The 12,344-nt window shown below is 45.2% G+C and overlaps 1 protein-coding gene across 1 annotated transcript in view; it reads left to right on the top strand.

The window, feature by feature from the left end:
- RECQL5 (RecQ like helicase 5) overlaps positions 1–12,344 on the top strand; it is a 37,488-nt gene that overhangs the window by 1,137 nt on the left and 24,007 nt on the right. Inside the window, exons 3-8 of the mRNA XM_058817503.1 lie at positions 539–660; positions 2,381–2,899; positions 3,465–3,570; positions 4,128–4,239; positions 6,356–6,518; positions 6,843–6,925. Of these exons, the coding sequence (XP_058673486.1) occupies positions 539–660; positions 2,381–2,899; positions 3,465–3,570; positions 4,128–4,239; positions 6,356–6,518; positions 6,843–6,925 (1,105 nt within the window). The remainder of the gene's footprint in view (positions 1–538; positions 661–2,380; positions 2,900–3,464; positions 3,571–4,127; positions 4,240–6,355; positions 6,519–6,842; positions 6,926–12,344) is intronic.

The following is a 12,344-nucleotide window of genomic DNA, read 5'->3' as shown; positions in this document are numbered from 1 at the left end:
GATTCTGTGGGCAAGGTGTCTCTGCCTGTTAACCTGGTGTCTCTGCACCTTCCTGGCTTGAGCTGGATCCTGGTTAGTGCAGGAGCAGTCACTCACTGCAGGATGTGATCAGTGTGGAGATTTCCAACTCCTGTTTCATGTGAGGGGCCTTTCTGGGATAAGCTTTAAGAGGATGTGGTGAAGTTCTGTCATGGGGCTGGTAATGTGGTAAGTGGAGGGCTGTAAAATGAGTGAAAGCAGGAGGAGATCTCCTTTTCTGGAGGAGATTCTGCATGAATAACTTAACTTCTCCTTATCTTGGTTTCTGTGTATCTTCTGGTACTTTTGTTCAGCTGCCTCTAGATGTTTACAAAGCAATCTGAGGTTCTTTGAAGGAAACCACTGCTGGCATGCAAAGTGTTGCTGTGCTTTTAGAACCTACTCTGAAGGGTTTTGTTGCTGTGCCGCCTGGTACGTGCACACAGGTGCTGTTCCTGCCTGAGCCCCAGGAACTCAACACCACTCAGAGGCCTTGAGCTTTCTTCTGTTGTTTTTGCAGGAGAGAAGGATGTCTTTGTGTGCATGCCCACAGGGGCAGGGAAATCCTTGTGCTACCAGCTTCCTGCAGTTCTGGCAGTGGGCATCACCATTGTCATTTCACCTCTGATTGCACTGATCCAGGTAACTGTCTCTGATAGCTGGGGAATAGCAGCCAGGGAAGGGGAGTCTCTGAAGGCACAGCAGCTGCCCTCTTGTCTTTGTGCTGCTCACCTGCCTCTGGATTCTCCTGATGTCTCAGTGTGCTTTCCTTGCCCTGGGATAGGTGAGGACAGCAGAGTATCTCTGGTATGATACTTTGGATTTCTCTATAAGGATGTTTTTTTCTTTAATAATAACCTGGTGGTTTTTGCAACTGAGCCTTTCTCCATTTTCTCCAGACATTAGCAGCAAAGCAGAGTAACTCAAATGCACCAAAAGATAGATCTTTAACCAGAAAAAAAACTGCTACTTTACCTATAAAGTAATAACTCCAGGAGTGATGAAGTTGCCTTTGAAGGCACAATTCATTCTGCATCAAAATGTCTTTTTGTTGCAGTCAATCTGTGATGGGAAGAAGCTGGTTTAGTAGAGCTGCTCCCTGAGCATTCTCATCTGTGAGACTTTTTTTCCTCTGTTTTGCCTTTTCTACTGTTTCATCACCTGTTGGGAGAAACAATTTCCTGTAAGAGCAGCTGTAGCATTGCTCAGACTTGTGCAGACCATTAGCACTGTGTGACATCTGCTGCTGCAGGCTGCTGGTTTGGGATTTGCTATTTGTGGAATTATTTAACTCCTTTACAGTCTGTAATACACATGAAAAATGATAGCAGGCTTGGTGATACTTCTCAGGAAGATACTATAAAAAGTGAATTTGTTCCAAGTGTGAGGATTACTGATGAAACTGGCCAATATTAATGAAATGGAGGTTAAGATATCATTGATAAGAGAGTTAGAAATAGGTTGAGATGGGCTTGGTGAGTCTTAGAGGAAAGAGCTGGAGTAAACCCCCAGTCTTCTCATCCAGCCTTGAGAAGGGGCTGCTGTGCCTGAAATGATCATGATGTATTTCAGTGTAGCCAAACTTCAAGAGTTCAGCCTGTGCACTTCATTATAGGGAAGGCTGAGGGGTGACAGTGAACAGAAAACAGAAACAGACATTAAATCAATTATTGAAGCCAGATACTGAGTAAAATAATGAGATACCCGCTTTTCAGGACTCTTCATATCCTGAAATGTCAGGTGCTAGTCAAGTGCAAGTGAGCAGGGGACAGGGAAGTGAATTTGTATGGCCAGTGTTCATCTGGATGTGATGCAATGTTTTCTTCTTGGATTTCATGACACAATTCTCATCCATGCTTCTGGTTCTGCAGCAGTGGTGATTTGCATGGTCCTTGCACTTTGTCCTGTCTCAGTTGTGTTAGGACATCCTGCAGTTATTTAGGAGTGAGCTGCTCCCTGTTCTTGCAAGGTGAGAGTGTTCCTTTTCCATCTGTGACAGCTCTGTAGTGTAAATGCTGAGATGTGTTCAGGTCACTGAGCCTGTGATGAGTTGTTCTGCACAGATCCCTGCTGGTGTTCCCTAGCAGCAAAAAAAATTGTCTTAAAGTGAATGGGTGCACAAAAATGCAGCTGGATGGAGCTCACAGGTGAAGGAAAAAACATCTGAATGTAAGAGCTGGATGGAGCTCACAGGTGAAGGAAAAGGCATCTGGAATGGAAGTTGTAACTAACAGGGCTGTAGGTCCTGGGATTTGATCCTGGGGGTGGAAGCCTCACCTGGCTCTCCCTACTAATCTTTCTTGGTGCTGATGACTTTCTTTATTCCCATTTGATTTTAGTTTCTGTTTTGTATTTACTCTAGGATCAAGTGGATCACCTGCTGGCTCTGAAGATCAAAGCCTGCTCTCTGAACTCCAAGCTGTCTGCCCAGGAGAAGAAAACCATCCTGGCCGACTTGGCAAGCGAGAAGCCTCAAGTAAAGCTCCTGTACATCACCCCAGAGATGGCAGCTGCCTCTTCCTTCCAGCCAACACTGAACTCCCTGGTGGCCAGAAACCTGCTGTCCTACCTGGTGATAGATGAGGCTCACTGTGTGTCCCAGTGGGGACACGATTTCCGCCCCGACTATCTGCGCCTGGGCTCCCTGCGCAGCCGCGTCCCCCGCACCCCCTGCGTGGCCCTGACTGCCACTGCCACCAAGCAGGTCCAGGAGGACGTGGTGGCAGCTCTCAAGCTCAAGCAGCCACTTTCCACCTTCAAGACTCCTTGTTTCAGATCTAACTTGTTCTATGATGTGCAGTTCAAGGAGCTCCTCGCTGATCCCTACGCCAACTTGAAGGATTTCTGTCTGAAAGCGCTGGAAGTGAAGGGAGCTGCTGGGGTAGGTTTTACCTTTAGAGAAGAAAACTAAACTGGACAAGATCTACCCTAATGTTCCCTGGCCTTTCAGGGGTTGGTGAGGCCCTGACAGGTTTGTGGCAGGAATTGAGGAGGTCTCAGGAAGGAGAGTGCTTGTGTGTATTTTCTAAGTCCTCTGAAAGTGCACACAAATGTTTTTTAGTTCCCCCAAAACAGGTGGAGTGTGAAGGCTGCGGTCCTGTCAGAGGTATACTAAGAAGGGGGTTAAAAGAAAAGTTTAAAAGAGAATTGATTAGGAATAGAGAACAAGCATTTCCACTTGGTTTGTCACATCTTCTGTGACCATTTTATATTTGTGTTCTGCTTTTTTAGTGTTTTGAGGGTGAGCAGAAGGATTTGAAGTGTTGAATTGCCTGCTCTAACACTAATTCTCAAAATAACTCTGCAGCTCAGCCATAACCTCTGCACCTGGGTGTGTTTGTGAGATGCTTCTTGCCTTGTATCTGCTGGGAGAGGGTGAGGGGCTGTACTTGCAGCTCTGTTGTTTGACTTCAGGCACTGTCCTGGCTCTGTCTCCTGGCTCCCAGGTGTACTCTGGCTGTGGCATCGTGTACTGCAGGATGAGGGATGTGTGTGACCAGCTGGCCATTGAGCTGAGCTACAGAGGGCTGAAGGCCAAGGCCTACCATGCAGGTACTGCAGTCTGCATCTCTCACTAGCTGGGAGAACTGAACTCTGCCACCTGGCTTGGGGCTACCTAGAAAAGAGCTTTCTAGGCCTGCTCTGCACTCTGTGTGATGCTCACACATCAGGTCTGTGAGGTAAGGGCAGATCTCACCACAATGGCATTCCCTTGTCTCCAGAACAGTTGGTTTTGTTGGATCTTTCATGGCCTGAATAGAACAACTGCTTTTATCCTGGGTGGGGAGCTAGATGTTTTTCTCTGGAATAAAACCAGCTGCTGCTGACTTCTGCTTGGTCCCAGGCCAGTTCAAACACTGGGAAGAAAAGAGTGTGTGCATCAGACAGTTTTAGTGAGGGAGTTTGCCTGCAATGGTGCAATGGATCAGAAAGAAAATCCTCCTGTTTCTTTCCTTCTTGTTTTTTGGGGGGGGGGGGGTTTGTTTTGTTTATGATGCTTCTTTGTTGGTTGTCTTTTATTTTTGGGAGTTGGGGTTTGTTTGTTTGTTTTGGTCTGGTTTTTTGTGGTGTTGTTTACTTTGTTTACTTTCTTCTCTTTTCCTTCCCAGGGCTCAAGGCAGCTGACAGGACTTCTGTCCAGAATGAATGGATGGAGGAGAAGATCCCTGTCATTGTTGCAACCATCAGTTTTGGAATGGGAGTAGACAAAGGAAATGTCAGGTGTGTGAGGCTGAGTGCTGTGCACCATCAGAGACTGAAACCTGAGCAGGGGGAAGGAGAAGTCTCAGGCTCTGTTACCTAATCCACCTGACTCAACTGCCTGATGAACACTTGCTTAAACCAACAAAACCAGTGCTGGAAGTTTTTTATCTTGAAAGCAGCATAACCAAACCTTTGGGAAGGCTTTGTAAAAACGTTAAACACAAGGCAGCAGAGCTCCTCTTTGCCAGTCAGCCTTAAAATCAAGAAAATGGGAGGAATGCTTTTCTGCCACACCCTCTAGGGTTTCAGAAAGAGCCATCTCAGTGCAATCACAGCTCTTTCACTTCTCTTAGTGCAATAGTTGCTGTCTAAAAGCAGTGGAAAGAAAATCTGCACCTAAAATAGTTCACCCACCCTCTATTAAATTAGTCAGAGCCAGCTTTTTTTGGACATCTCTTGCATTGCAATAGGGAAAAAATAGCCCTTCACAAATGGCAATAACCATATAAAAACACAGCTCTGGTCCAAGGACAGAAACTTTGCACATGGTTTGCTGTTCCTCTGAGATTGCTGTCCCCATAAGGGCTCTGGGTTGGAATTCCTGCCCTGCAATATGGCTGTGCTGAATTATTATTGTGAGCAGTTACTAGAGGGAAAATTCAGGTGCAGCTCAGACAACACCCACAACTGACCTGATCTCTAAAATCCACATGCAGAAGCTGCTCTGAATACTGTGAGAGAAGGGCAGGATATCACTGAGCCAATCCCATCAGTTCACAGCTGTGCCATCCTGTGTCACTGTGCTGCCAGGAAACAGTGCCATAGCAGTGACAATTGTACTCCTTGGTGCATCTTTCCAAACAGAGAAGTGAGGAGTCTCCTAGGACATGAATTAATGACCTGCTGAAGCACTCTGCCCTGTCCAGTGGTCATTAAAAAAGGCAGAGAGTAACTGAAAGTGAAATATAACTGAAATATGCTTGTAATTTGTAATCTGGTTACCTTACAAGTGTTAAAATTACTCTTTACAGGATTTTTAAAAATAACTATACCCAAGCCTAGTTAACAAGGCACTGCTGCTTAGCCTTTGCTCTGTGCTGGCAGATTTCTGAGTATTCATGCATATGTTATCAAATCAGATCAGGTCTGACAACTTCTGGAGTTGACTCTTCTGGACAAAAGGGAAAACAGAGGTGGTGTCCCTTTTTATTCTGATGGAATCTGCTCCTCTGTCTTCACTGTTAATTCAGTTCTGCCTAAAATTATTTATCAATTTCTTCAGCAAACTTCCTGATGGGGTTTAAATGTGCAGGGCTCTGATGCTTCCTGCTTGGCCTGTTCCTGAGCTGTTTGTGTTTGAAGAAACACATTTGCTTGCTTTTGTCATTTAATCTTTAGCTACACCCATATGCATCATACCTGCCCTTGGGTCATGCTGGCTTTGAGGCAGACTTGAAAACATTGGCAGCATTACTGTGCAATCCTCCCAAAACAGGTATAAGCTGCATTGCTGAATAGTCAGGTACAAGCAGGTTTTAAGCAGTCTTGCAGTGCTGTGTTGAAAGCCTTCCTGCAGAGGTTACATAAAATTTAGTAATGATTCTGTAGTCATATTTTTTGGTTAGGAAGGTTGTCTTCATCTGAGAAGCACAGTGAGGTGGAATTTCCCATGGAGATTTTGGCTAAATGTCTTTTTAAAAGAAGATATTTAAAAATGTGTTTTGTAATGGTGCAGTTGTGTCCCACAAAATAAATATTACTGTTTTATTAATGCTTCATTTTATGATAAAATATCCCCAGCTACTTAATTCAGTGTTCTTATTCCCAGTCTTCATAGCTGCACAGTTGTATGCATATTTGGGATACTCAAATGCTCATTCTTTTCTGTCCATGTGGAGTGGCATCCTGCCCACATGCTGCCCAGGTGCATTTGTTTTCTTACAGCTCTGCTGCTTTCCGTGTCTTGTGTGTTAAGAGGACTAAAACTTCAGTGTGCAAATTCTCTTACTGTGTTCCATCCTCTTTTATGTTTTCTGCCCTGTTTTTTGCTGTTGTTGATGCCCACAGACACCAGACTGGTGTGTGGAGCTCTGAGAAACCTGCAGCCTCACATTCCCTGTTTTACCCCCTGCAGATTTGTTGCCCACTGGAATATTGCCAAGTCAATGGCTGGGTATTACCAGGAGTCTGGCAGAGCTGGGAGGGATGGAAAACCATCCTGCTGTCGCCTCTATTACTCAAGGAATGACAGGGATCAAGTCAGCTTCCTGATCAAGAAGGAGCTCTCTAACATCCAGGTGAGAGCTGCAGAACTGTACCCACCTGCCTGCATCACCCTGCCTTGGCTCTGCCCTGCTTTGCCTGCAGTAACCTCTGCATATGAAGAGATGAAATGAAATGTTCTGACTCTAGAGCTGTGTGGAGCCCCATTTCAAAGGCTAGCAGAAGGAAGGGAAGCAGGGAAGGAAAAGGCTGCCAGAGCCAGAGGAATAGAGCAGAGACAGGGAGGTGTCTGTAGCTGTTTGCCATGTAGCTCAGAAGGGTTGGATTTGATCTTTGCTAGAGTTACTCTGTGTAAATTTACATTGAAGACTACAGTTCCTTATCCCATCTACTTTCAGGAAAAAAAAGGCACCTTAAAAGAGTCTGACAAAGCTGTGATGACAGCTTTTGATGCCATTGTGAACTTCTGTGAGGAGCTGGGGTGAGTGCATTTCTTTCACAGACCACTGTTAGTGCTGGGGAAAACATGCCCTGTTCTTCCAAGAAACTGTTATGGCTGAGATCCTGCATGTGTCCCTGAGAAATCTCTTACCACTCCCACCTCTGAGCTAACTGAGACCTTGGTCTTGGAGTCTGACCAAGTCAGGGGGATGTTTAACTTCTCTGGTGATACATTTTACAATATTCCATCTTTGATCATGGGTTTACTTTGTTGCATTTGCTTTTGTTTTGACTCTCCTCCTTCAGTACATCACTTTTCTCTTAAGGGGGCAGAGAGCCATGTGATGGAAGCATTTATATTTAATGTCTCTGTAAATCTCAGCATCTCCACTCTGCTGTGTCTGTGATTCTCACTGACCTTAGAACGACCTGGTGGTGCTTAGAATGTTTCAGAAACAGGCTCAAATTATGGACGTGCCCAATCTAAATGCAGACTAGCAACCACAACATGCCTTGTTCAGGTTTAGTTCATGCCCTGCATGCTGTAATTGTACTAATTGCTGTTCTATGCTGGGTCAGACATCAAAGCTGTAATTTTGCCAAGAAGAGAGCAATGTATGTCCACTAACTGAAAATGATCTTTGTGTGTCATGCTTACAAGTTCTTCATTCAGTTTCATTTTTCACATGTGGGTCTAGAACAGCTTTTTCAGCATGAATGTAACACATGCTGCTTTTCTGGTGCCTTGGTGAGAGTGTTCTCCTCTCGTCATATTTGGCAAACAAATCCTGGGTTTATGGCATGGTCTTGTTTGTATTGAAGTGTGGCACAACACTGAGCCCCTCAAAGGGGCACTTCTTTGTCCAAAGTCAGGGTGGTGCTGTGAAGGAGCTGCTGGGAGACTTCTTTTCTAAGAATTTGATCCACTTGTCTGAGGAGCTCTGCCCCAGATCACAGATGGCTGTTGTGGCTGGCTTTTGTATAATCATAGAGTGGTTTGGGTTGGAAGAGACCTTTAAGATGACCTAGTTCAACCCCCTGCCATGGACAGGGACACTTTCCCTTAGGCCAGGTTGCTCCAAGCCCCATCCTACCTGGCCTTCCAAGGGATGGGGCATCCATAACTTCTCTGGGCAACCTGTCCCAGTATCTCACCACCCTCAAAGTAGTAATCTGAGTAAGGGAATATCACTGACTTAATCAGAAATCACCCCTCCCAGACCTTTTCTTCCCTTACCCGGCTTGATCCACTCTTCCAACTGCAAATCATGGGGTGTGCACCCCAGAGTCACATAGTGCAGCACCCCTGCTTGGCTTCCCTGCTCATAACTCTGCAGGTGACTGAGGTGCTGTGGAAAGCAAAGCCACATTGCATTTCTGTTTTACATATTGAATTAATACAGTTCTACTCACTATCTAAACAGTGAAAGCAAACCTCAGACTGTGACCTTGCAAGGTAATAAATAAGAACAAATAAAGACAGACTGTGTTCTGGCAAGTAAGTTTTTGCATAGTGTATTTAGGCCTGAGTATGACAGAAGAACAATGGTCTAAGCTGCTTTTAGAGAGTGGGTTCAAAGCTTTCAGGGCCAGAGTTTCCTACTGCCCTTTTACAAGATGAAAACCCCCCTCCCAACACATGTAGCTGCAGCAGCAGAACACATCTTTATCAGATTTAGGTGGTGGCTGACCATTTGCCACCCCTAGCTGGTGGTTTTGCTTGAAAGATGAAAATCAGAGATGAGTTTACTTTGGTATTCGCTGAATGTTGCAGTTCCTGAATCCAGACAGCCTCATGTACTGAGTTTGCTGTGGCCTGCAGAACAACTTGCTGGCATTGGGACATTGTTCTTGATGCAGGGAAGTTGCATGAAGAGAAATAACCACACAGGGAGTGAGGTGAGAGTTTTCTGTGAACAACACAACCAGGTTGTACCCGGGCTGGTTCTTGCTCAGCTGTACCGAGTTCTGTGTCCCCACTTTGCTGTCTATGAGCCACCCCGTCTGTGCCTTGGAGATGTGCAGCACCCAAAGATAGCAGCAAACAAAATGAGAGCAATAAAAACAGAGCAGAAGATGACAATCACCACCAGCCCTCCAAGAGCCCAACCACTTGTTGCAATCAGGCTCTTTAGGTCTTGCAGCTCTGAGGATGCCTCTTGCTCTAGTGACATGCTGGCTTCCACCCTGCTGGGGACAGACAACAACAGGGTCAGGTCTTGTATTCTCTCCATGTCCTCAGCCCCAAAACCAGTGCAGGTATGCATGGTGTCTGTGCCTGCAGGCATTCCCCTCCAAAAGGAGGGTCACCCTTCACAGAAATGGGAGCATAAACCAGAGGAAATCCAGCTGAGACTGGTTTAACAATCAGATCTACAGAGATTTAAAGAGGAACAGCTGCTTGCTCTACAGCAATCTGTTGAGATTTATTTTAATTGTAGCTAATCAATATTCTCAATAATACAGTGTCTCTCCAGCATGTGCAATATGGACTCTGTGTCAGCTGTACAGCCTACACATGAAAGACAAGTATTCAGTGGGAGAAATTCCTTGATACCATTGCGGGGATCTCTAAAAGGGAGAGTTGGGGGCTTAACTCTGAGGTCACAATGGAGATTAAAGGAACACTTACTTTAAAAAAATCAAGCAAAAAACCCCACCAATAATAAGCAAGGATCATGTACAACTTGTTTCTTCCATAGGGCTTAGAATAGTCCAAATATGTTAATAAGGGTGTCCTAATTTTATGTTAAACTCCTGCTAATGAAGTTTGCTTTAGTAATTGTTTCTGTTACTCTGCAATAAAAGCATAAATTTTCCGCCCCCAGGGAGGTCCAGTAATAATTTAAACTGGGATCTCAGCAGGTTCTACTCACTTGCTCTTTCACTGATACTTTGAATAATGACTTCACTGTCAGCTTTCTAAAGAACATCCAGCATCTCTTACTGAGCATCTTGTGGTTTTACTAAAGCTTCTGTGCTTCTCAAGGGAAAGGATGGAATATTTCTCACACTTTCTTGCAAATGTGATTATGCATATGCAATACAGGAAGAGCTACAGGTTATTTTTGAAAATTTGCTTGATTTGCTGCCTCTTATGTCAGTATCCTGCATACTCTAAGAAGAAGAATTACTCCTGTAAAGTGTTTCATCCTCAGCAGGCTGGATTTGAGTTGAAGCACAAACTCACACTTGCTGAAGTTTTTGTTTCTTTCTCAACAGCCAGATTTATTCAGTTAATGGTTTGTTTTCTGGGTAGATGGCAGATCACTGTGCTCAGCCTTTAACCAACCAGCACACAGGACATCAAAGCTGTTCTGGATTCCTTTGCCTTCAAGAATGAGGCAGCCTGGATATAAGTTCCATAGACCCAAAGACAGACATCCCGTGGGACTGCATCCCCCAGGAAGTTCCTGTCTCTTGTGCTAAGTGCAGTTCACCTCCCAGAAAGGAGAGCTGTATGACATTTTATAAATACCTGAAGCTGTTGTGGTTTGTAGTAGGTGTTTCCTCTGTTGTGTCCTCTTCACTCCTCCAAGAGATCTTGGCCTGTGGTGAGGGGACCCCTTGCTGTACCTGGAGACTTGTAGAGGTAACCTGGAAGTTTCCTCTTTGGGCTGAAGTAAATGATTAACAGCTGATTAATTCCTGCAAAGGTGTGGCTAATCTAATCAAATGAAAGGCCTTGAACCCAACTTAGAACCCAGCTGTTCCTCAGACATTTCATCCACTCCTACAGCTCTGGCAGGGCTTGTAAAGGCCCACTGTGGTCTCTGTCTGGGGCAGGCTGCAGGATGTGGTGGAGAGAAGAGGACTGTGTTTCCTGGATCCCAACTGGATCTGTGTTGCAAGCTCCAGTAGGAGACTGGAGTGAGACTGAACAGGATTGCCCTGCAGTCCAAAATTCACTGTGACAGTTCAGGTGAATAAACCCATTCCAGAGCATTGCACTGAGGTGAGCTGCAATAAAACTCTCTATCACTTTCCTGACTGGAGAAGGACAGAGGGATGGTGCTGGAGAGAGAAGGAAGGGCAGAAGGAGGAGTGTGGTGTGTGACACTGCCTGTATGTAAAAGGAAACTTATTTTTCACAAGCCCGTGAAAAATAAGGAAACTTACTTTTACACTGCCTGTGTAAAAGGAAACTTATTTTTCACAATCCAAGCAAACCAGAGGGATAATGTTACAGAACAGAAGCTATTCCATTAAGTCATTAGTAGAACTTCAACCACTTCTGCTGGAGGGGTTGGCCTTCCTGGCTCTTTGAGGTTCCTCAGGGAAAGAAACAATTTCAACACTTTTTATCTTCACAACTGAAGTAGTGTGTTCCAATGCAGTTCCTCCTAGGCTTTCACAATATGAATGGCAGTTGCTGTGTTAGAAGCAGCCTTGCCTTACTCTGTGCTTTTCTGAATTTCCCTCTGCAGGTTGAAACAAGAGGATCCATCCTCACTGCTGCTCCCTGTAGGTGTCTGTATTTCAGTACTGATCAAAGCCAAAACACAAAAGTTTGTGTGAGTGCTGAGCAGGGACCCAGGGACCAGCAGGTTTGTAGTCAGCAGAAGCTGAAGAGCTGCAGGAAGCTGGGCACTTGCTGGCATCTTTCAGGCTACCCTGAATGCATGCAAGAAAGCAGCAGATCAAGCATGGCATGTCTGAGTCCAGCTGTAGGAATAGTCCAGCTGAGTGCAGTGGTACAAAACAGAACATCAGGCCTGTGAGGTCCAAACAACCAGGTAGAAACTGACCCCCTCTACATGGTAGCTGGTCCTCTGCTCCAGAAAGCCACCTGAATCCTTTAGAGGATTGCCTGTTTTTCTTTCCTTCCCTTTTTTTTTTTTAACACTGCTGTGTTTATTCTGTTTCTAATTCAGGAACTTGCAGTGGCTGAGATAAGACAGGAGCCATTTCTCTCGTTCCTCTGCCTGGTATCTGTCAGTGGTTTAATTTGTACCACCACTGGGAAACATGCATTTGTGGCTTTTCCTCTTGAGATAAGGCCTGGCAGCTTGTTCCCAGTGACAGCAACCTGTCAGCCCTTGGTGTGTGTCCAGCCTGCCAAGCTTCCCTCTGTCTTTGCACAGGCTGGCTCTGTGCTGCTGGAACAGCCCTCAGTGGGATGCTGTTAATGTCTGCAGCTGGCACTGTCTAGCACAAGCCTGGAAGAAAGTGAGCTCTGTTCTTCCCTGGGTCTCGTGACTTAATCTAGATACAAAAACATCTGTTGAGTCTGTTTCTGCAAAAGAGATTCTGAGGCTCCCGATGTCACTTTGCCACTCATTTGTGAGTGAAATGAGCAAAGACTTATGTGACAGGAGGTTGGTGTGATGCACCTCTGAATGTTTAAATTGATGCCATGCTTGAGATTGTTTCCCCCTAACATGTTGGTTGGCAGTGAAGGCTTTGGGACAGCCTAATAAATTATTTTTTCTTTTTTTTTTACACTTTGTTGTCTCAGT

This window comes from Ammospiza caudacuta, chromosome 19 (genome assembly GCF_027887145.1).
Source record: "Ammospiza caudacuta isolate bAmmCau1 chromosome 19, bAmmCau1.pri, whole genome shotgun sequence".
Taxonomy (NCBI): domain Eukaryota; kingdom Metazoa; phylum Chordata; class Aves; order Passeriformes; family Passerellidae; genus Ammospiza; species Ammospiza caudacuta.
The sequence above is the reverse complement of the archived record's forward strand: the minus strand, read 5'-3'. Positions and strand labels throughout refer to the sequence as shown.